This window comes from Pagrus pagrus, assembly GCF_965226575.1.
Source record: "Pagrus pagrus genome assembly, chromosome: 17".
NCBI lineage: Eukaryota > Metazoa > Chordata > Actinopteri > Spariformes > Sparidae > Pagrus > Pagrus pagrus.
The window spans coordinates 3,056,340-3,080,777 of record NC_140201.1 but is presented as its reverse complement, the minus strand read 5'-3'; the positions used below and the strand labels follow the sequence as shown (position 1 = coordinate 3,080,777).

Genomic DNA, 24,438 nt, shown 5'->3' with positions numbered 1-24,438 from the left:
TGCTTTTTATCTCATGTAATTTAGATGTCACTTCTTCTGCAAGTCTCGTTTTGAAAGGAAAGTCATTATAGGCATTTAGTCTGCTCTCCTGCAGACCTCTGTGCAGTGGAAATGATCTCATTTTGGAAGAAAACTTTTCAATTAAAGTGAGTGAGAACCAGTGTAATTATACAGCATGGCTGACATCTCGGTTATTTCAGATGTGACAAAAGCTCCATGATAAGTTTCACTTCCACTCAAGAAGACTTTAAATTTGTGCCGTCGTTCCTCGTTTCCTACAGTCAGGTGTCACTTTTTTAAACTCTCGATCTTTAGATGTGATCTGAGCCTCCTGCGCTCGGACATCAGACAATTTTTAGGTCAACATCTCTTAGCAACACGCGGACAAACGGCACAGATGATTACAGCAGCGTTCAGGAACATCGTAGGTCATGATCACTGAAGTGTGAGAGTGAAACGTCCTCTTCGCACCCTGCCAGGCAGCTGGATTCATGTGATCTCATGAATTTTTCTTAAAGCTATGCACTATTGTGGCCTGACAGACATAGCGTTGAACCAATCAGTGTCCTTTGAGTCTATTTATTTATGTAGTAAAATCACAGAAAACATTTCAGATGATTGAGAGCAGGGAGACTCAACCGTACCAGTTCAAAACAGCTGGAAAATGGAAAGAAGTCATTTAAGTAAAGCTAAAAACTGTGTAGAGTTAGAGTTTGGCACTACTTGTGACACATGATTCAATATCTATGTCACCATGTTACCACAAAATCACTAATTGGTGTTCAGGAGCATCGTGTCGCTGAAGTGTGAGAGTGAAACGTCCTCTTCTTACCTTGCCAGGCAGCTGGATTCATGTGATCTCATGAATCCATCTTGCCAGGCTTCAAGCTATGCGCTTGTGGCCTAAGAGACGAGCGTTGAACCAATCAGTGTCCTTTGAAACATCCGGCAGCTACAAGTGTGGTTTAGCTGTGACGACCAGCGAACAACAATGGCGGCTATAGCATCAGTTGTATCAGAGCAAAAGAACGACACTGAGGGCTTTTCTTGATGGAAAAGATGGTTTCGTTCTCATCTGGACTGGCTCCTACTAATTGATCTGATCCGTTGGAGTTCAGCCATGATCACCGTTGGCGTTTTAAAGACTTCTCAGATGGTTCTGGCACATCGGGTTAGTCCTCTCTAGCAGCTATAGGTAGAATCTTTTAAAAGATTGTTAGGTATGACGTCACAATGCTTCATACACACACAAAGTTATAAAATACCTTATTTTGTGCCTTTTCAGTTTAGTCGAGCTCCTTCGAGCACACATGCAGAGTCATGACAGATATCGTCATACCGCTCGCTCATTTCCAGTCTTTGAATCTTGCTTTCAAGAACGTTTTCTATTCTGCAGCACTTCTTTATTATTAAAATGTATTTTGATGTTTTTATGAAATGGCATTAACAAAAACTCACCTTTTTGCCGCTGCCTTTGTGAGACGAGAATGCAACATCTGAACACACACACACACACACACACACACACACACACACACACACACACACACACACACAGAAAGCCTCTGAACGAACTCAAAAGGATAACAGCACTTGAAGGAACAAGGGCACGTCTCCGCCTCCAGACAATGCTGAGGTGTACATGGCCCGGTTTAATGAATGAGGCTGTTGTGGTGGTGAGAACACTTCAAGCGTTTTAGTGGAATTGATGACTACAAGAAAACGACCAACCGCTCATTGAAGAAAACGTCTGACCTTCACGCAGCAGCTTGGAAAGTATAAAGCAGTACACAGGTCTGCTCACGAGCCTTTTTACCATTCTTTGTTCATCTGATTGAATTTTACAATGAGAGTGAGGATTCTTGGAAAGTGATGGCATTTTTTAACTGTCTAGACTAGAAATATGAAAAAGTTATACACCAATTATGTAATGTGAACATTGTTTTTAGCAGATCTTAAGATGGAAGTAGCCGTCACACTTCCTACTCATCTCTGTTGAGAGGTGCACATGTGCAGGATGTACCGATTGAGTATCTTTAACAAATTAACGTTTTCTCATGTGACGCAGTTCCTACCACTTTCCAAAACTGGATATTGACAGTCAGAAGTCATCGTACCGCCATCTCCAAATGCAAATTCAGTGTTTAATCTGCAATGAGTGCGTTGCAGTAATTAGAGGATATACTATTATGAGGCACATTGAGAAACAACAAACTTTCCAGAGGGAATCGCAGGAGAACGAAGCCAAAGTGCCGAGTTCGATTGCTGCTTTTTCTCGGTTTTAAAACCTGGGGAGTTAAGCCGAGGCACTTATCAGTACACAGGAGAATGTGCTGAACGGTGGTGACTCTTCCTGTGGAGTCCCTGTATTCATGTTAAATGATGTTTTGACCTATCGTTAGACCATGCGGTGAGTATGTGCTGCCATAAATCTACTGAGCCCTGACAGCCGATGCCATTCTCTGACCCTGACCTCACGTACCTTTAAATCATTCACTCAGGCAAGCGAAGAGCGGAAACTCTGCAGCATGACCCGGTGTTATAACTTCACCGGATTCACTTAGACTAAACTACGGAGGCTGGTCAAACATCTGAATGCCATGAACTTCTGACTTTTCCAACAACCATCGATGAATATCTGGTTCCACATACTTACATACAGGAGTTGTGCCTTGAGTTTTGAGGTTAAAGGTATAATATCTAACATTTCGGCATTAACCAGACCTTTGTTATGTATTTTTGTGTACTTACTATCCAAAATGATTCCAACCATGTTCTAACCCAGGGAAGTCTGTAATCTTCCTCTGCCAGCACTTAAAACAGTGTTTTATTTAATTTCGTGGCATCGTAAGATCAGAAATCTGCAACTAACATCCAATGATGATTTTGCCTCGGGGTAATGGCAAATGTTTCAGGCTTCCGGTTCGGCCAGCTGATATCCCAATTACGAACAATGGATCTGCTAGCCAAGACTTCCTCTTCTGTGGACCAGTCATTGATCGAGCGATTAATCATTACAAGTCAGACTGAAAATGGACAGAAAACAGTGACGAGAAAGCTTCTGATGCCAAAATCTTGGGGTCATATCCCCTTGAGGAAGTCGGCTCACTAGCTAACCACTCTATTGTTTACTTTTGTGAACACTTTTACTCGTTAGATAGATTCTCAGGCTGTTTAACAATGAAGACAACAACTCCCATGATCCCACACTACTTCAAGACGTCATCGACCTCCATCTTTTGTTATTGTTTTGACCGAGAGCTCAGAATCAGGTTAATCTCGTATTATAGTTACATTTGATAAGTGCAGATGTGTGTGCACAGGACAGAAGAGCACCAAGACGAGTCTGTTTCCCAGAATATATATATTTTACACACAAACAAAGCTACATTCATACAAACATACGTACATACATACTACACATACATACAGTCTTACATTCATACAAATACATATCAGTTTATTTGATTTTTTTTCTTTTATTATAAAAAGCAATTTGATATATTATTACTTTGTATACTGTGTGTTTATACTGTTAGGGCTAGGTCACTGTTAAAAAGCATGCACTTTCTTTTGGTTGTGTCCAGATCATGTGTTTGCAAATGACTCCCGAAGTGTGTGTGTGTGTGTGTGTGTGTGTGTGTGTGTGTGTGTGTATGTGTGTGTGTGTGTGGCACGGGTCACTCTGAGACTCGGACCGGACCGGGTTTAATCTCAGAACATCTCAACTGACAAGCTGTCGACCAAAAGCAAAATACTTTAATTAGTAAATCATTCTTTGTTTGTGACAACAGACCTCAGAGTTATTTGCAAATACTGTTTGACCCGAGTCCGTGTTTGTTGTATTGCACTGAATTTTTAACTCGGCCTTTTCTTTCCTCTTCTCATACAACCTTCTTTATTAATAAGAATTTCACATCCCTCCGTTTGGCGACCGTTCAGCTTTTTTAGTCCCGGTTCTTTGGTCCGTTTTGGTCCAAACGTCTTGTGAATCCATCGTATCCTCTCAGTTTCAGCAGTCACTGAATTTTAAGTCTCTTAAATCTCGTGTGTTCATTGTCACGTACATAATAATCCACATTTCCCGCTGTAACTGTGTGGGGCTTCTTGGCATTTAGTTTGTGTACATTACATCCCACGTTTTCGTCTGAAAAAGTCTTCTCGCGTTTCCTCTGACTCAAAGTGGGTAAATAGTGGGGGAGGGGAGGGTTGGGGGTTGGGATAGAATAGCTTGATTGATTATTGAAGTATTTATTTCCAGTTTTTGGCAGTTTTTTTTTTCTGGCCGTATGATTCAGTTGGTTGCGACAACAACGAAGGAGCCGTCCTCTGCCTCCTCGTCCTTCTCCAGCAGCTGGACGACGCAGGGTGTGACGTCCAATGGTATCCTCTCGGATTCTGGGAACTGTGCCGGCAGTCCTGGGCTCGAGCCTCTGGTAGATTGGCCCTCCTCTCTCAGCGGGGACGGGGTCAGAGAGAACCGCTCCGGCTCCAAGGTAAATGTTACCTCGTCTACCTGTAACGACAGGAAATGAAGCGTTTAAAGGACATTTGGGATGCAACAGTTGTGATTTGTTCTAGTCAAAAGAAGACTTGGTTTTTGGTTAGAGAGGTAACAGACCTTTGTCAGCTCCTCCTCTTCCTCTTCATGCTGTCCAGGGATGTCTTCAGACTCGGGCTCTGGCTCCTCTCCGACTGTCTCCACCACTCCTCCGACCATATCAGCCATCTGTCCACTCAGCTGCCCGACAATCTCCACCTGTTGACCAGTTAAGTTTCCTGATTTATTTGCTTGTCTTTTTTACGGCTGCATTAAGATCATTCAACAGGCTATTTGCATTCTAATCATGTTCAATCACAGGCTGACATCGACTCTTCGACTTCAGTTCATGGTAACAATCACAGAAATAAAGAAACGGACAAAGAAGACAGGAAGGAAGGAGGATGGACAAGCAGAGTATGAGCTCCTCTGCCCCCACCACAGTTTGGTTTCCTGTGCAGGACATCAGAGAGAAAAGACAGATACTTAGGTGGGTACATCAAACACAGATGCTGAATCCAAATGCTTAGAGTTGCAAAACTTGCGGACTTTACAGCATGCTACTCTGAAGACCTGCGGGTTTAAGCTGGTTCGTTGTCAAAACTCATCAGGTCCGCTTACAGGCTGTCATGCAGACTTTTTGCAGTGCTCCATGCAGATTTTCCAGCCTGTCTCCTACCTTGGCGACTTCCCTGGCAGTTTCTCCCATCATCACTCACTGCACTACAGATGTGTGTTAAATATGCCTGCTGGTATAAACAAAACCAGATCCAGAAGACAAAAACAAATTAGCCAAGATGAATGTCAGACATGATGGAAAATGACCACAGAGGCTGTTCCTGTGCAGAGTAGGACTGCAGCTAATGATCATATTTATGACAGATGAATCTGCTGATTGTTTTAATGATTAATCGATTAATGTTGTGTCTATAAAATGTGGGGAATGAATTTCCCAGAGCCCAAAGTGACGTCTTGTCCTATCCAACCAGCAGTCCAAACCCCAAAGATGAATATTTTCTCGATTAATCGATCAGTTGTTTGGTCAATAAAATCTCAGAAAATTATGAAAAACGTCGATCAGTGTTTCCAAAAAACACAAGATGACGTCCTCAAATGAATGTTTTTTACTGTCAGAGAGGAAAGAAACCAGAACATATTCACATTTAAGAAGCTGAAATGAGAGAAGTTCTCAAACCAATTAATCAGTTATCAAAGTATTTTGCAATTAATTTAATAGTTAACATCTAATCGACTAATGGATAAATGGTTGCAGCTCTAACATTAACTCAACCAGCAAATGTTGACTGAAACAATAAATTGATTATTAAAAGTATCAGTGATTAACTTGCTTTTGATTTATTGACTCATTAATCGACTAATCATTGCAGATCTATTGCAGAATTTTACCATTAACTTGACATTTCTATGATAAGTGCACTTTTCTTTCACCTTTGGAGACACGTGCCTGAGAAATGGGATCAAAGACGATAAACTACAATAAGAGAGAATTAAATAACAGTAAGACACGCTGTGATTGTTCTGATGACTCATTCTGTGACGACGACCAATGGACACGTCTGTCCTGTCTGCTGTGACTGTGTACGCAGTCACGTAACCTCGTGCCCTCTCGTAGCTGTTCTGTCAGAATATATTAAACTATCATCCAGTCCGCAAAGTCTGTAATCTGACCATTTGGATTCAGCAGGCGAGTGCATACGTGGTGTGCTTCGACCTGCGCAGATCCCCACAGGTCAGCTAGCCGAGGGTGGGTGGGTGGACCGAGACTGTGGATGGTGCTGTTGGGAGTGGCTTGGAGGGAATGGGAGGCACTGTGTGGCCTGTGGTCCATAGACTGTGGTCAGAGATAAGACAGGAAAGAAGAAGAAATAATGAGGATTTAGCGTATAATAAGCTTATTATATTTTCACGGGGTTGTTGATCAGCACCAGTGACTCAGCAGCTACTTGGCCACATTTCTCGATTTTAAAACTTTTTGTTTTCGCCACCCACTAAAGATTTAAAACACTCTGAGCCCCCCAGCTCCTGACATTTCCAGCTGTCCAATAATGGAAAACAATGCTTTATTGCATCACAACACATCATGCCAAAACAAATTACAAAGCAGCTTTATTCTTCCAGCATTTCTTTTGCCAGAGACGTGAGTAGGAGGGGGACACTTTTGCCAGTCTTTGAGCCTCTAATAATGGTCCCCGTCTACTTTAATACCCCTTTAAAACATGAGTCAGGGACGGTGCTGCAGGCAACAGCCAGCGAACATCTCCTGCTCTTACACATTGACTGCTCCTCAGAAAACTGACTGACTGATTGAAATGCTTTTTTTTCTAAATGTAATGTAAAATATTCAATAGTCTCCTTCACAAGGGGATCCATATAAGACACACAGTAAAGCTAACAAGCTCATTTCCATTGTGGTCTCGGATCAGTACACCTTTTCTATGACACAGTCCCTGACCTTTTCAAGTTATTATTTCATAACCCTCAGTTATTTAATGAGCTCTGAGATGTACCAATGCAAGAGCAGCCAGCGAAGCTGAAAAAGTCTTTGGGTGTCACAGTTCATCATGACTCACTTCATTTGCAGAAAAGCTCCCAGCAGCCTGAGAGCTGGGAGTCAGCAGCTGAGTTACACCAATAAAAGACACACAGCCGGCACATCCAGCCAGTTTAAGCTGGTTATGTTTATGTTGATAACAAGACTACAGTCATTGTAGCGGCTTTTTTAAGGCTGCGTCTCAGCACAGCGATGCTTTATATAAATGCCACTACAATGTTCAGCATCTTAATTAAGCATGTTGGGATGCTGATGTGTGATTAGGTACCTGTTGTTGTTGGTACTGCAGAAACTGTTGCTGCTGGTAGTGGTGAAGCTGTTGGAGCTGTTGGAGTTGGTTGTGCTGCTGCAGGGTGAGATGAGCCTGGTGCTGCTGAATGTAACCGCCGACTGTCCCCTCGAAGCCCTCACCAGGTGTACCCCCTGCTCCACTGCTGCCACCTGGAGCGGTCATAAAACGTGTTACCACAGGTAATGCTCAGACACGGTCAAATGTTTGGACACGGTGTAAGAGAGACGATTCAGTCCTCACCTGTCGCCATGATGTAGGAGCCTGCAGCAGGTGAAGCCACGCCCGAGGGCTGGCTGGTGATTGGGTCCCAGGCGTCTGAGGACGACAGGCAGTACAGGCCCTGTGAGACGTAGGTGTGAGGCCAGACATCCGCAGAGGAGTGATGGAGCACCTGGTCTATGTGGGGGAACACAGACAGGTGGGAGGAGTGAGACAAGTTCACTGAGACAGTTTAAGAGGTGAAGACAAAGGATAACGAGAAAGAGACGAAAGTGCAACTTCTTGTTCAGTGAAAGTCAAGAATTCAATATTGCCATGTTTTTCAATAACACATGACATTACACAAGATTCAGACAGGTTCCTTTTCCATTTGTGCAAATAATAATAACTTTTCAGAGCATTTCAAACAGCAGCTTTAAAACGATGGAAAACATTTTTGTCTTTTCATTATCAGAATTTCAGCCATTAGGTCCACTAACACTTTGGAAGAGCTGCATGATTAAACATTTTTATAACCAAGTTAGTTCCTCAAGTCGTCGGCTCGGACGGTGGAAGTCTGTAGTGAACACGCTCGAGGATCCGGGGATATTTTGTACCCGGGGAGTCGAGCTTTTTTGGCTTCATGAACGGGTCTCCGCTAAACTGAGCCTGTTTTCTGGTGGAAAAAAATTAAAAGATTTGAGCAAATAATTTCATTTTTATAATATAAAGAAAATGGATGTAAAGGAAACTCTAATAAAGCTCAGCGAGGCACGTGTGGGCGTGTTTGAAATGGAAAAACACGAGACACATAAAGGATAAACACATAAAGAAGAGACTTGAATCCGACCTCAGACTCTGAGGTGTTGACTCAGTCATTAGCAGCTCAGTTTAGATGCTCTTAAAAAAAACCACACAGCGGAAAACCTTCCAGTGCCTCATCCAGAAGCAACAAACTGTAATAACGTTAATCGGAGTGTGATTAGTGATTATCTGCAGCCGCGTTGTTGTTACAGAGCGTAACACTCAAACAAACTGTGGAGGAGAAACATCCCCTCAGACATAATGCTGATATTAAGTAGCTTTTTAATCTTTGCTCTGTTACTGTGTGTGTGCTGTACGTGTGTGTGTGTGTTGGTGTTGCATGCTAGATAAAGCACAGAGCAGAGCCCATATGGTGTTGTTAATGAGAGCAGGGCTAAGTCCTTGTGCTAACCTACAGACTCCCTCAGGGTTTGGACAGCGCTCTGCTTTGCTAAACACCAGCAAGAAGCGAGAGAGAAACCGTTTACAGTGTTGCTGTGCGTACGAGCGAACGCGGCACAGAAGTCCTGATTGTAAATGAGATTTTCTTCTTGTTTTTGAACAGCCAGGAAGAAAAAACCAGCAACGCGGTCATGGAGCTGTTTGTTTTGTTTAGATTATAAGGCTCCTCCTGTGAAGTCAGATTGGTAATCTTGCCCTTTTCTTTTCCTTTCTCTCTGTTTTATTCATCCTACGTGCAACTAACCTAAAACAGACATCTCACCACCTGAGGCTCAAACCACAACTCATGTTAAAGATGTCTTGTCCTTCTCGTCCGGGCGTCCTCCTTCACAGTGTGTTCTGATATTTCAGAAATGGGCAGGCTGTCGTTTGGATTTGTCATTTAGACGTTTTTTGAGTAAGTGCCCGGTAGCAGTGAAAGGCAGAGATGTGCAGCTGTGCGCCTGCCCTCCAAAAGTCCTTTACAGCTGGTTGGCAGAATAACTGACGTTGCTGTTTTTAGTTTCCAACAGGGCTCTAATTTTCCCAAACTGTGCATCTATGCATAATCGAGAACGCTAGAGTTTAGTGTGTGTGTGTGTGTGTGTGTGTGTGTGTGTGTGTGTGTGTCCGAAGACGTGACTGACTGAGTGTGAGGAGTGTTTACACTACAGTGAGAATAAAGCATCTGTAGTTATGACTCACAGCCTCCCTTATATAACCTCTGATTGTAGGTTTATGGCAGGACCACTTCCTTTTAATGCTTTCACACTATGTGACATCAAGGTACAATGAATACTACAACAGTTCCCAACAAGAAGCTTATTCAGACACCATGTACTGTAGGGTTTAATCAAAGTCCTTTTAGGCAAGTCTCGCCCCCCGGGGAGTTATTTCAGGCTAACAGACCAGGCTCGTATCTAAATGGCTGTGGGGGAAGCCGTTACTTCACTTTGAATCGTCACCTGGACATGACGACTGCATGTATAGAATCGCAGGTCAAATCTAATAATAAGGTTCGGAGACTTTGCCTCCAAACTAAGCTTTAAAACAAGTTATACCTCTACTTCACATGCACACGGTTTCACGACACTTACTTCTTTAATTGCTCAACTCAGAGTGCCGTGAAACACGCTTGGATCACCCCAGTTTTCTTAGTAACGCTGTGTGTTGGCCTGATATCCTCCTCTTTCATTCCTATAAGGAGACTCAATCTCAAATGTGCCTTTCCATCAATGCAACAACGCAATTGGCTCCTTTTCAGGCTGTGATCAAGCATGCAATTGGCTTTCGGTGGGGAAACTGCCATCTCTGGCATCACAGACTTTTCTATTCAGCATGCTTTAAGTGGTTTGTCTCCTCTATAATGTCTCTAGTTTATTTCAGTCGCTGGTTGATGGCTTCAGAATTAACTTTCTGAAAGTTTTCAGTGTTGCAAAGCTTGAAAATATCCATGTAGAGTTTCTGCCAGTAACAAGTTGATCAACAAGGGTCAGTTCGGGTCTCTGCCCTGGTTACTATTTGTATTAATGATATTTTCTTTTCTCCAACTAATTATAATGTCCTTCTTTTTGTGGATGATACTTTAGTACCCCAAAGCGAACGGTAATCAACGACCTGAAAAACTAGCCTCTATTTTGTGTCTCTGCTCGATAATTAGTGTGAGTGTAGTGAGTGTATCTCTGCAACTACAAGGTCTATTTGAATAATCAAGGTTTCATAATAAAGGGAACACTTGAAATATTTGTTCAGATGTATAAGTATACTGTATATGTCACTGGGTACAAGTAAAGTATGTTGGCACACAGCATAAATGAAAGATTTTCTTTAAAAATGACAATATTCGAATGAATATACCTGAGGAATGATGCAGCTGCAGCTCCAAATCTTTAGCTAACCGCAGCAAAACATCTGAACATAACCTCTGCCAACTTTTATGCTAATAAAGTTAATCAGAACTAAATTAGAGAGGCTTTAGTACAGGTTAAATGAGTAAATGAACCCTTGTAACACCCAAAAGCCATTTGCGAAAAGGATTGAACCGCAGTACCTCTGCTGGTGATGCTCTCCTGGTTGACCTCACTGAGGTGGGCGACGCTGCCCTGGTTGGAGCCGGCTCCCATGCTCTCCCCGTCCATCGAGTTCCAGCCAAACAGGGTCGCCTCAGAGATCGCGAACTGCTGCATGATGCCTAAAGAAGAGGGAGGAAGAGGAGTGTTAATGTAAGCTGAAGGTGTAGCGATAACTGATATTAGCAACAGCAGCATGTAATACACAATTAAGAGATGCATAAAACAATTCCCAGTCCCAGCTTCGCCGACACATACAGAAGTTAATGAGGAATAAAAACAAACAGGAGGTAACGATACTCATTAACATAGAGAAGCAGGATGTTTAAATAATTTATTTATCTTTGCCAGACGGGCCGATGGTGCACCAGTGGTTAGCAAAAATGTATATTCAAGATACCAGCGTGTTAAATGTTTCCAGGCTTATCAATTTTAGAGTTAGAGGAACACGTCGGGATAATTTTAAAGACACCTGGAGACATTTCCAACCGTTCTAGTGGCGACAAAACTGAGTGTCTTTAAAGAAGACCCGGGGGTATTTCCAGCTGTTTTTGTGGCGACAAAACAGCTATTTTTCACAGGAAGTCGGACCATCTTCATCCGTGAGCATGCCAACCAAAACGGGTATTTTAAGCCAAACCATGATGTTCGGCTAACCCTAACCAGAGCATGAGCACAGCGTTGTGACGAGAGAGAAATAGAAACTCGCTCCTCAACAAACGGAAAGTTGCAACATTAAGTTTTAACTTATCAGTGGTTTTGCAAGTGTAATCTCACCTGCAGCAAAGCGAGCCTCCTTCTCGCCATCGCTGAGGTCGCTGTAGGCGTCATTTTCCATCCTCCTCTCCTTTTCCCTCTGCAGGTTGGTATGCCCCGCGCCCCCCATCGGCCCTGCAGATGGTTTGCCCCAGCTCTGCCATTCGATCATGTGGGCAACACGACCCTGGGCCATGGCAGTGGGCTTGGTCACTTTGTCCTTCATGGAGCGAGTCACACCTAAAGCAGGTATGAGGGGGGGGGGGAGCAGGAAGTGGCAGACGAGCAGCGCACACACAAACACACACCACGCACATGCACACACAAACACTGTCAAAACTACTTCTGGCCTCTGCAGTTACAGACGCCTCCAGCTGAGGCTCGGGGGGGAGTAGAATGATAATGAGAAACTGAGATGTGGCAGGAAAAACTGTTTAATACATGAAACTATTAAAAATAATGAGAATGGGGTAATAAATGAGGAGTTTGGAGGGATTCGGTGAGGTGGAATGAAAACATGACGACGACCTTGAAGCTGCTTAAAAGAAAATGAAAATCTAAATTTGCGCTTTTAATTATCAGATTACGAAGTTCTCATTTCTACCGTAGCGTCTTTGAGCACGATTTCTCTTTTGTTAGCAACCTCCTGCTCCATAGTAACACGTTCACACCTGCTCAGTACAGCCTCAGTCTGACTGTTTGGCCAATGAGCCCTCCTGCTGGAGTTGTTGCGAGTTAAATACTTTGCTCATGAACAGAGTAGTGGTGTTTAATATTCATCTGTCTGTGGGCAGCACCTCACCTGCCTCTAATCTTTAAACCACCGCTGCTTTCAAACTTCCATCAGCGGAGCTAAACCCCAGAATATCTACAGTACCGTCGTCTGAAGCTTTTAAATGTGTCGCTTTTCAATTACTGCTCGCATGCTAATCGTCGGCAGGAGTCTGACAGCCACCACTCGCCATCTATTCATATCAATCACGTCATTATCTGCCGTTTTAGATGATAACGATGTGACTGATATGAATGAGCAGAGAGCGGCGTAGAGCAGCAGTCATGTAGAGGTGAACTCGTACAGTAATGAGCGGGTCTCTGCCCTTTAATTTGGTCTTCTGTTGTGGCAACCAAACAAATGTTTTGTCTGTCTGAGTTTAAAATATCAACCTATTTGGGATCTGATTAACTGAAGCTATAAAATAAGCAGACACGCTGATAAATCGGCTACAGACGGAGCTAAACCTGTGAAATCTTTGCTCAGGTGTCAGGACAGGAGTGAGCACGTCAGAGGTCGTCTGATGATGAGTTGACCATAAACACGACGGCGCCGCCTGTGTGGTCCTTTGAGTTTTTTCTTTTAAAAGGACAAGGATGACGGCTGAAACGCTGACAAACCCATATTAATAATTAAAGCCATTACTCATCTCCTGGTAAACAGAATAAATGAGATTCATTAGACTTTGCGTAATTAAAAACGTGTTGCAGAGACTGAGAGAGGCAAAGGAAAAGTAATCCTTGGGTGTAAACAGAGCGCTGAGAAGGGTCCACTGGCAAATCTCTGCCCAATTAAGATGCAAATACAGAATCCAAACTGGGGACATATACACCGAGTCAAACGCTGGCAGAGAGGCTGATCGATAAAAAAATTAAATTAAAATCAAACAGGCATGAATAAACAGAGGCAGCGCTTCGGAAATTGCTCCCCCGGTCCAGGGGGCAAGTTACAGGCTGAGTTATAAATAGAAACAGTTTTTCCCCCTTAGACAAAGAGAGCCAATCTCATTTGAAAATCAAACACTCCCTGCAGAGTCTAATTGGGGATGGAAATAGGAATGGAAAGGATGAGGGATGAGGGATGAGGGAGGGTGTTGGGGGGGTCTTGGCTATTCAAAAGGCTCAGAAAATAATGCTATACACTGTAAAAAAAATGATACCAACAGATTAATTTAAAGTGCACCAGACACGACACAAACACTGAGGTGCTACACTTAAAATGCTACAAAGCACAAAGCACTACACTTTGAAGCACAAAGCACAAAAGAGGCACCAGCCACTTGAAGTCACGACACACTGCACAAAAGAGTCACTCGCTTCACAAATATTGGGCCACTCCGCCGCCGGCACTGCCACATCACAGATACACTTCCCAACACGCCTGTGGAGATGCTTCAGTAAGTCTGTAAAGTAAGTAATCGCACTTACTTTAGTCTTTTTTGAAATCAAAGACCTGATTGGATTTCCGTCAATGACTCTGCGAAATGTGTTCGTCATTGACGTCTTGCTGTTGATATTAATGGAAGAAGAAGGGAAAGTAGGGAGTGATATAGGAAGGGGGCACCCACAGGGGCGGCCATGTTGGTTCCAAGCTCCTCCTCCTCCTCCCCCCTGCCCGAGAGTGAAGTTGTCTGTTGAGGCAAAGTTTGATTTACCAAAGCCGCCGTTTGTGGCAAAGGTGAAAAGATCATTCCTGCTTTTTTTCCTCCTGTGTGTGTGTCAGACGAGTCTTTGGGCTGAAAGCAGCTCAGAAACCAAGTGGAAGCAGCAGCAGAATGGAGCTTTTATTATAAAAACTGTAGGTTTGATTGAGTAAATCCAGGTCTAGTGACGATAATGAGGATTGCAAGATCACGTGATCATGTAATCTCACAAATCTGTCTTGCCAGGCTTCAAGCTACAGTATATACTTGTGGCTGAACACACAGTGGTTGAACCAATCAGCGTCCTGAGAGGAGCTAGCTACAGGTTTGGTTTGGGTGTGATGACCAGCGAGAGAGGCAACAATAGTGGCTCTTAAAGAGGTTAATGTAGCTGCTGTAGCACCGGTTCTATCAGAACTGGAGAGTTTATTTCACTGACAGAAGAGCAAAGAGCGTCACAGAAGGTTTTTCTCCATGAAAAACGTGTGTTTGATTTATCGATCGGCTCCACTGGTGCTCTTCTACTGTCGATCTGATTGGTTGGGTTTAATTTTGAAGGCGTTTTAACACTTACTTGAAAAATACTTTGAGGAACAGGGCTGGGTACCGAACTTTCGATACTATTATGGCACCAACCGAATTGCCTGTATACCATCTAGTATTGGGAAAATGTCGGAAATGTTGATGGAGTTAATCTCATCAGCGTCAGTGGGCCAATAAACATGCAGCGTGCTTGTTGTGCCAAGATCTGATGGTGCTGGTGATCGACTGTCTGTCTGGTTTGAATTAAAAAAATGTCAAAGAAGATTTTTAATGTAATGTGTAGTGTAATCTTTTGTTAAAACGGATTTAATAAGATTGGTTTGAAACATTTTGTCCAGGAACCGGTATCGAAGTATCGGTACCAGTATCGAACATTTCTGAACAGTACCCAGCCCTAATGCGGATAATTTACCCCTCTTCTGTCCAGACAACCAAGATATGAACTGTCAAACTGCATGTGCACGTATTCAAAAGGGCAATGCAGTGCACTGCTGGATGATGTGGCAATGTGTTGGAGCAGGCTGGATTCATTTATTTGTTGCTGGAAAACTTTTGTTTTTCTCTTTAGACTCCATTCTGCACAGTGGAATGAGTGGTTTGTTTGGCCATAAAGACCTTAGAATAATGACGCTAATGCTAAACGACTGGTAACACTAAACAAATTTAAATTTTACTTTATTTTCATTTGGTTTATTTGCCCCATTCACTTATTTATATATTGCAGCAGCTCGTGTTAAACCAAACCACACATTGATCGTTCGGCTGCTGCGCTGCTTTAGCACCGAGTAACCGTCTGAATCTCACACAGAAGAAGAAACCAGAAATGATCTTTTACACATCAGGGTACAGTAAGTTTAGCCCCCCGTCAGTTCCCAACAACAACTTCACCCTCGACCGTCTGCGGGAGCATGTGGAGGCAACATGGGGGCTGTTTTACCATCTAGCAGCACAGACACACACCTGACACACCTGTCAGAGAGGACTTAGCCAGGGCACCGATCCCATAGGAGTTGGCGGGCTTCCTCTTGAGACGAGGCAGAATGGAAGTAGTGTCCTCCATGGACAACTGAAGAGAGAGGGGAGGGGGGAGGTGAGGTGTGGACGAGAGAATCAAAGAGGAGGGAGGATGTAGATAAAAAAAAATCCAATGTGACAGGAAAAATCACAAAATAAGAATAGATGAGAGAGAGAGAGATAAAAAGCAAGAAAGAAAATGGAGTAAAAGAAATTGAGGTGAAGAGAGCAGATGATTGAAGATCCAGAAAACAGTTTGAGGGAGATGGAAGAAGAGAAGAGAGGTTGTAATAGAGGGAATAAGAAAGGAGGGTTAATTATTTGAACACCTTGTAAATGTCTCACAGGGATCATCGATTGAAAAAGACGAGACTCATAGATACTGCGGCTGAAAGGAAAGATGGGCACTTGAGCGGTGATTCAAAAGCGATGTAAAAAGGACAACAGAGGGTCTCATGTGAGCGGAGCAGCTGGTGATTGGCACAAAAATCATCATGAAAAACTTGATGACATGGAACAATTATTGATGGATGTGGAGTTTTCACTGGTGAGATGCAAAATTCGTTGTATACAGTGCAAAGATTAGATGGGTAAACAGTGGAAACAGCAGCCAAGAGATTTATTTATTCATATAGCTACATTTAAGAAGTAAATGTTTATATGATTATGAGAAAATCTTTCTTCTTCAGTGCAGAGACAGCAGCTTAAACAATTGTCCTCTACGTTCACTCGACCTTCCAGCTGCTCAGAAACCATTTTACCCAAAAAACAAAATAACATGCAGCTTAGAAAGCAACAAGTGAACCCCCTCCAAAAACGATAAAGATAGCATGAAATAATGTTAGATTTCTCGGATCTTTAAGGTTAAAAAGACGTATTCAACCTGCTGTTTCTCTCCTTTTAAAGAACCGAATCAGTGTGCAAGAAATGAATAAATATGTTGAGAGCAGGATCAGGATTGTAGATACTGCCTCAAACACTAAGTGCACAGCACACCAACCTGAAATAGCTCATGCTTGTGTGATTTCTACTGTACTTCCTGGCGCCAGTGCTCATGGCAAACCAACCAGCAAACTAATGAACACAGAGCCAGAGCCCCGCTCTTAATGAGGTCCTCCAAACAGCTAATTACAGTGGGAAATAGTGGGGAAACATGTGGACTCTGTTACACTGGGGGATTGTGTGATAGATGCGATGTAATATGGAGTTAAACTGCATTAATTACTGTATAAAGGTAAACTGATAATATCCAGTCCCTCTGTGGTGCACAAGTGGAGTATCAGTGTGGTAATACAGCCGGCAGGGAGTCTGCAGGTAATCTGTGGTTATGGATTTCTCCTACACGAGTCTTATATGAACTAGAGTCTGTTCATCCTCAGATGTAAACCAGACGTGAGCTCAAATCAGGTAACGAAGATGTGTTTTCTCTAATGAATCCAATCTGTCACATGATGTGTAAAACAGCAGAGACCTGGAGAAAATGTAAACAGTGTGGTGGTATAGTTAAATATGCTGCATGCTGCTACATGTGAGCACGACATCATTATTAGTAGGACAGAAAAAATGGTTAGCTACTGTTAGCTTCATGCCTAAAAAAAGGTTTTGATTAGATATTAAAGCTGCAATATGTGGGAATTGGCCACCTGCAGAATTCATATGTCAAACAAGTAGGGGGCAGCATATCACCAGAGTAACCGCTGCTAACTGCAGCTGCCATTGGCTAGTTAGCTCAGTTAGCCATGCAGCTAGAAAGCCTGATACTGTCTGGATTGGGAGCTCTGGGGACTGTTGATGTTTACACTGCTGGCTCCGGAGCTTCAGACCAGGGGGCCAGGGACAGGGTGGCCCGGCAAGAAAGTTACCAGAATTGGAGCCGGGCGAGCGGGAAACGGAGCAAGACCAGGACCACTGCAGGCCAGTTTGACGATAGATACATCGAGATTACTGTGATTTAAAGTTTCGGGTTCAGGCGTGGACAGGGGAGGCATGACGAGTGAGAGGAGCGAGAGGACAGGCAGGCTATTATGAGACAGGACGAGCTGGAGCTAGCTGGTTAACTTTAGTTACTAACTTCTAGTCTGCAACACAACATATAGACGTCTTTTACATTATGTCAATTGTTTTGATATTTTAGACTAAAATTCTTATATCTTACTTGTAAGGTGAAAAGTGCCACTCAAAGAAAACACACCAACACTGCAAGTCTACAAAGCTTTTAGCCTTTCTAAGCTCATAGTTTTGGTTTTACGGTCCATCGACCACATTTCCAGCAGTTGTTTTCAGCAAACAAGCTCTGATTAAGCTACTTTACACCGCCTGCCCAGAACGACTGACAGAGTTGGTGAAGAAAGCAGAATATCTCAAACTGAACCAGAGCTGAAAGTTTTTTCAGGTGTCTGCTGGACGTGAGAGTCTTCACCAACATGTTTCCATCCAGAGCTGTGGACTTACATCATCTCCATGTAAAGAATGGCAGTTTGGTAAAACTTAATTTTTGTTTGCTCGCAAATTTTCTAGCATTTCACTTAAAATACAAATCTAAACTCAGTCCACACGGCGAGAAAAACAAACCACAAGTACAAGAACCTGCTGTCGACCTCAAAGTCAAGCGATGCTACCTCCGGGTCAGCGCTGTCTTACTTCAACAGAGCGTTTTCTCCAGAGCTCTGTCGCTCGAAACACAAGTGTGTCCGTGTGAGATTACTCGCCTCGCAGCATATTCGAGTCAACAAAATTCACGTTGTGTGAATAAATTCTGCTGAAGGTACAGAAACAGTCGAGAAGCGATGCACTTCATCATGCAGAGCTTTCAGTAAAGACTAGGACTTGTACGAAAGGCTTCAGCTGTGGATGAGATAAGCTTATTACAGCCTGTTATCTGTGACTCTGTATATATATGAAGCTTGCAGTACAGTAGATTAGCAGAGGGCCAGGAGAGGAGACGGATGGGAGGGAGAGTTTATGGGGAGGAAAAAGAAAAACTGGGGGGATGAGAGAGAGAGGGAGTGGGAGAGAGAGATAAGAGTGGCAGGAAGTGGAGGAGGAAGGATAAACAAACAGGATGTCAACTTACATACGCAAAGCTCAAACTCAGGTAGTGGGTGAGTGATGGAGGAGGGGGGGAAATGACAAGCAGAGGAGATTTGGAGGGGGGTGAAAAGAAGGAGATTTAAACAGACTTACATTGATTCCTTCCCAGGAAAACTCGGTACACCCATGCTGGGGATGGGAGGAGAGGGGAGGGGAGAGAGGGGAGGAAGGAGAGGGTGGAGGGGAGGAGAAAAAGTACAGGTGTAGCAGAGGCGGGAAGAGAAGAAGAAGATTTGAAAGAGGAGTTTTTGGGACATAAAGAGTGGTCTTAAGCCTTAAAGTCCTGAATTACAGTAATTTGAATATTAACACTTTAGATATGAGGCTGACGGCGGTTGAGCGGCGCTTTAAAACGTTTTGAAGGTCAAAGAAATGGACCTGCAGGTAAGTGTTTTGTTATCTTGTGCTACTTTATATTTTAAGTGAATTTGGTGGTTGTAGTCGAGCGGTTTGAGTTTCAGGTGCCTGTCTGCGGTTGTGATTGGTTCAGTTATGTATCGGACATACAACAGTCTGGGAAAAGTTGATTTTTGAGTCTCATTCCCAACTCCTCAAAAACTGACGAGAGTCAGTTTTTGAGGAGTTGGGAATGAGACTCAAAAATCAACTTTTCCTACAATTAGCACCTTTTAATCAGCAGAGTCATCGTGCAGAAGTGCTGACGGGAGGACACGAGAAGCAGTTTTTTGAAACGGGAGGGAATTTTTTGATTTTATTTACACGGCACCTTTAAAAATCAAATGCAAGCGGCAAAAATAGGATGCTGAAAATGAGTTTAGAGACGAGTAAACACCAAAAACAAACCAAAAAGCAACGCAAAATAAATCTAATTGAACAACTACAAAAGATGAGCTATTAAGATAATACAAGCAAAATGATATTATCGCAGTAAAACAGTAAAATGTAAATAAAATCGTGTGTATATTGTGTTTGTGTTGTCAGCTGCTCCATATCTCTGTCCGTCTACACTGCTCACACTGTTCAGGTAACCAATGGATACCATTCAGCCGTGGCCCTGTTGCCAGGGGCAACAACAGATCCGATTGGTGGTCCAAACCTGGACACTGTTTATTGTGTCTCCTCATACACACACACACATATATCATAATGAATATGTACCATTCTGTACAATAGACGGGGAGATGGACGTTTTGGGAGCTCGGGTCGCTCCGGTGAATTTAAATACGCTGCCGTCAGAAGGTTTCTTTTATTTTTGTTTTCTGTTTTAGCAGCAGGCCGTTTGTCACAAAGCCCCAAAGAGTTTCACCACCGCCACTTTAGCCTTGTTATCGTCGCCGTGCGGTTCACAGCCTGCCGATCACAGGCTGCATGAGAGGTGAAACGGAAAAAATGCCCTAAACTTTATGTCAAAGTAAAATGCCAGACTTTATCTCCTGTCCTCACGAAGCCGCCGCCGCTGCTGCTACAACCCCGAGTCCATAAAGGCTGGGATGCTGTGTTAAACATGCAGAATGCAATCATTTGCAAATTAATTGTTTACCAACAACGGTTAAACAAAGTGTTCCTGAGCCCATGTAGTGATCTCCTTTATACAGTTCGGTGCTTGAAGTGTTTTTGGATCATTCATCGTCATTCACAGTCTTGTGTTGCTCCTGTCCCGACTTGTTTCAAACGGGTTGCTGCGTCACATTCAGAGTCGGGATTTAATCACAAAACTCTACGAGGTTTATGAGGTAAAACATTAAATATCATGTCTTTGTCTTGTTTCCAATCGAGGATATGTCAGAAAGGAAATGATCACATTCAGTTTTATTAATGCTTGACACAGAATCCCAACTTATTTGTAGTCAGGGTTGAAAATATAAGCAGCATATTTAATCTATAAAACTTGTTTGGCGACAGTATCTTCATTCATAGTACAGCTTAAGATAGAAAGTCTTCTATAGGAAACCCTTTATGCTATCGTACAGTATGCTGTAAATGTAAAGATAATTATATTTTGTCGTATAATGGTACACTCATGTTAATTAGCTAACTAACCAGCTAACTAAAAGTGTGAATCTTGTATGTCTATTTGTATGAAGGAAAAGAACGGCAACAGACGTGCATGTGGTCTCTACAACACTCACCCTTTCAAAATCAGATGCTTTCTTTTTTGAAGCACTTTGCAAAGAATTGTAGGATGTTAACAATGAATTTAGAGATTAGTGCAAAATAAAACAAACCCAAAAAGCAGAAACTAAAACATAATTTCATAAGGCAACAAAAGGCTGGTGGATGTTTTAACACAATGTTTTTCCATCTATTTGTCTGAAGAAAGAACAAAAGTGCAACAGAATTGCATTCGGTGTCTCCTACGACCACTAATGCACTCACAAAGTGAAATAAGCCATTTTTCTTCTGTGGGGAAGGTGTGGCACAAAAATCCAATTTCAGGCACTCAAGTGGCTGGTTACAAATAAAAGCCTCTAATCATATGAGCTTTTCACAATGGTTCACTAAACTATGAGAGCTACACGGTGCCATTTTGCTTATTGGTGGATTCATTGCAGTTAATTGTTGGAATTCATCCAAAAGTCCCGTAATAGATATTAGTTAGCTTCTCACAGCACATTTAACCAACTCAACTAGTCTGTGCATGATTTTATATCGGCATGTTGTTGTTATTCCCACAACATCATGATTAGTGTTGCTGCAGCATCATTCACTTTAGTTGTGTGAGCACTTTGCTGTACCGACCCTGCTGCTGTGTCTGAGGAAGGCTCACGACAATGTCGTGATGTTGCTGCTAGCCGAGGGGAGAGAGTGCGATGTGCTGTGTGATGCTAAATACAGACTATGAGCGTGGCAGAGGGCGAGGGATTCAAAGAGGGAGTTTGTTATGCCATCAAGTTGACAACACTTTGAGAAGAAGATGGATGGATGAGCTCAAAGTCGAGCGATCCAGGGAAGACATGCAGTCATTAGGACTGCTGGACAGCTCTCGCAAACAATCAACTACCTGTTGCTTCATCAACGCTGACAGTTTGCTTCTTTATTCAGAAAAAAACATGACTTTACCTTTTTTTCCCCTCCTATTGATTAACTGGTTAGTTACCGGTTAAAGGGTGTCGTCCTATCGGAAGTTAGATGAACTGAAACTGATAACTGGAGTCGTAGCTGTGCAGCTCAGGGAAAAATACACAAATGCTTGAAGTTAGCTTGTGAAAGTGTCTATTTTAACCCAAACAATGAGCTTTTCCTGAGTCCAACCACGTAGTTTTGTTGCCTAAACAAAACCAAACTGCAACAGATAACTGAGAATTTAAAAAAAGATGAAAATAATAAGTCAACTAAGTGTGTTTGACTCCATTCAGCCACCTCGACCTGCTGCCTCTGCAGACTTTGTCACTTGTTGGTCAGTTGGTAATTATGATGCTGTAGTAACAACACCGACACGGTGATATCATCCTGTCAGCACAGAAGTGTCCATATCCAGGAGTAATAGCAATATGAATTACAATAATTACAAAAAAAAACTTGTTCTTCTCTTATTGCAGCCTCAGTTTTGTGATCTCAGATAAACAAGAGTCGGATCTTCACATAAAATCTGTTCTTGTGCAGCTGTGAAGGTGCATCCGTCTTTTTTATGCGTCGCAAAGAGGCACTACTGATAAGATATTAGAGGAAAAGAGCAGTAAAACAGGTCTGAGGCTTTTTCATAAGATATTATTATTACTCCTAACATCCGCTGTGGACAAAAGGTCATCTGTGGAAACAAACCAAATAATAAAAATGCTAATACAATGATAACATAGCAGGTGGAAGATGGAGCAATAAAAAAGAGTAAGAAGAGAAAAGCAGTGCAGCAGTGGTGATAAAAAAAATTAAGATGGAGCTCGGCCTCTGTCTTTGTATTTATTCATGCTTTAATCAGCAGCTGCTGGGCTCAGAGACTATAACTAGAAAATCTACATGAATGAATGTGAATTTGGGTCTGACTTTGTTTAAGGCCGTACTGCCCTGATTAACATTTTCCATCTGGTGTCAAATACAGAGGACGGTGCACAAAATTGAAACCGTGGGCGAGCGGGAAAAAAAGAACCGAAAGCCAGAATTAATTCTGTCTTCCTGCGGGGCCCCTTTCGCTTTCTCAATGTAATATTCATGTCAGACATGTTTATTTTCATGACAAGTGGATGAGGAATAAGAATAATCCTCCTCTAACAAAGCAGCCTCTGAGATGGCAGAGGGATTTAACGAAGCCTGGAGCGAGTCACCGGTCGCCTCGTCGCTGTTTTCTTTTCCCTCGGTTACATATTAAAAAACGAACATTCACACCTGCAGTCAGAGACGATACACTCTCCTTAACAAACACGCTGTTAATCACGCACACTCACACAGCTGACGGACTAAACTGAACTAATTGAATAACGGTTTATTTAATCTCAAAAGCTAATGAACACGCTCAGCAGTGGAGCTGCAGCCTGGACTGAGGCAAATTAGTCTTTCAACAACAAGAATAAATCAGAGACGAGTCGGCCGAGGAGGAATATTTGATTATTGAATATACTCTTCATCGTCAATATATTATGTTATGCTTGTAAACGTTTTAGTGAGAAAGGACATTACTTAACGTCTCAATGACTTTATCTTCTCTTTGCATGGTTTCCTTCTACTTTCAGTCTTGACTGAAACACTATGAACTGAAAACAGATTAAGAAAAAGGGATACAAACCCAACAAGGGAAGTTTTTCCGAAGAAATAACTCAGCTGAGGATTCGACTAATGGCTAATGATTACAAACTCTTAAACTCTTCTAATACGATGGAGACAATGTGCACTACTCCAGTAAACAGGACGAACTTTACATACAACAAAAGGGGAACAGCAGAAATAGAGAGCATCAATTCAAAAGGCGTCTTGAACTCATGATATCTCAGAAGCTGGCCCCAGCTAATCATTCAGCCCCTCGGTGTATTGATCAATGACCCTGTTACTATCATTTTGTCCTATGAAGCAGAAAAGTGTAGCTGTTGCACGCTCAATTATTCAGAAAATGCAAACACAACAAGGGTTCAGGGTCAGCAGCTCCCGTAAAGAATTAATAACTTCGTCTGCAGGCTTATAAATCATCAGATATAGATGATTTATAATAGTCAAACGTGGCGACGAGGCGCAAGTGGTGTCTTCTCTGCCCTTGGACTGTGTGTGTGTGTGTGTGTGTGTATTATTAACGCAGCTTGCGTCAGAGGTCGCAGGATTTGGATTCAGCAGCACCCCTCAGTGTGTGAATGTTAAGCTCTCACGGTCAAACGAGGACGAAAAATCAGGCGTCATCACCGTCTTTGTGTGTGTTTGTGTGTGTGTGTGTTCTGTATTCAGATAGACTCCATAAAGTATATACCAGCTGAGCTCTCCCCCTGTAGCCGCGTCAATAGTGGATCTTCCTGAAAGTGAGACGCGGCAGCATTGTGCGCGAGCTGAAACCCCAAATCCATTCATCCTCGATAACATTGACGGAAAATTCTCAGCTCAACGTTCAGCGTCTGTGGCCAGCTGGTTGAGTCGGCTCTTTAACAACGATGGAAATCACGCCTTAAAGCGTTTTTCCTGAAGCAAACAGTTTACACAATAATAAATATCCAGCTGTACATTTTCTGTACCTGTTCATCCCGCTCAGGGTCGCAGGGGGCTTCGGTCTATCCCAGCATGCATTGGACCAGACGCAGGGTTTCTATTATGGTTACTTTCTGCTTTCTTAC

The 24,438-nt window shown here is 42.7% G+C and overlaps 2 protein-coding genes and 1 long non-coding RNA gene across 10 annotated transcripts in view; 2 read left to right on the top strand and 1 right to left on the bottom strand.

Annotated features, from left to right (window-relative positions):
* The window catches only part of LOC311272908 (chloride channel protein 1-like), a 52,996-nt gene extending 48,612 nt beyond the window's left edge, over positions 1–4,384 (top strand). Inside the window, exon 26 of the transcript XR_014624617.1 lies at positions 4,299–4,384. The gene's annotated coding sequence lies outside the window, so the exon portion shown is untranslated. The remainder of the gene's footprint in view (positions 1–4,298) is intronic.
* Positions 3,346–24,438, bottom strand: part of LOC311272913 (uncharacterized protein) — a 55,825-nt gene continuing 34,732 nt past the window's right edge. For 2 of the 8 annotated variants that reach the window (XM_084379663.1, XM_084379664.1), the window contains exons 3-11: positions 18,827–18,862; positions 15,590–15,695; positions 11,694–11,912; positions 10,898–11,038; positions 7,645–7,800; positions 7,381–7,553; positions 6,258–6,392; positions 4,622–4,759; positions 3,346–4,516 (exon numbers count right to left, since the gene is read on the bottom strand). In XM_084379663.1, the coding sequence (XP_084235789.1) occupies positions 4,295–4,516; positions 4,622–4,759; positions 6,258–6,392; positions 7,381–7,553; positions 7,645–7,800; positions 10,898–11,038; positions 11,694–11,912; positions 15,590–15,695; positions 18,827–18,862 (1,326 nt within the window). In that variant the 3' untranslated portion in view covers positions 3,346–4,294. The remainder of the gene's footprint in view (positions 4,517–4,621; positions 4,760–6,257; positions 6,393–7,380; positions 7,554–7,644; positions 7,801–10,897; positions 11,039–11,693; positions 11,913–15,589; positions 15,696–18,826; positions 18,863–24,438) is intronic. The other 6 variants (XM_084379667.1, XM_084379668.1, XM_084379666.1 and 3 more) reach the window with 5 other exon arrangements.
* Positions 7,789–24,438, top strand: part of LOC311272920 — a 43,596-nt gene continuing 26,946 nt past the window's right edge. The window contains exons 1-2 of the long non-coding RNA XR_014624620.1: positions 7,789–7,862; positions 11,779–11,921. This is a non-coding gene — a long non-coding RNA (uncharacterized lncRNA). The remainder of the gene's footprint in view (positions 7,863–11,778; positions 11,922–24,438) is intronic.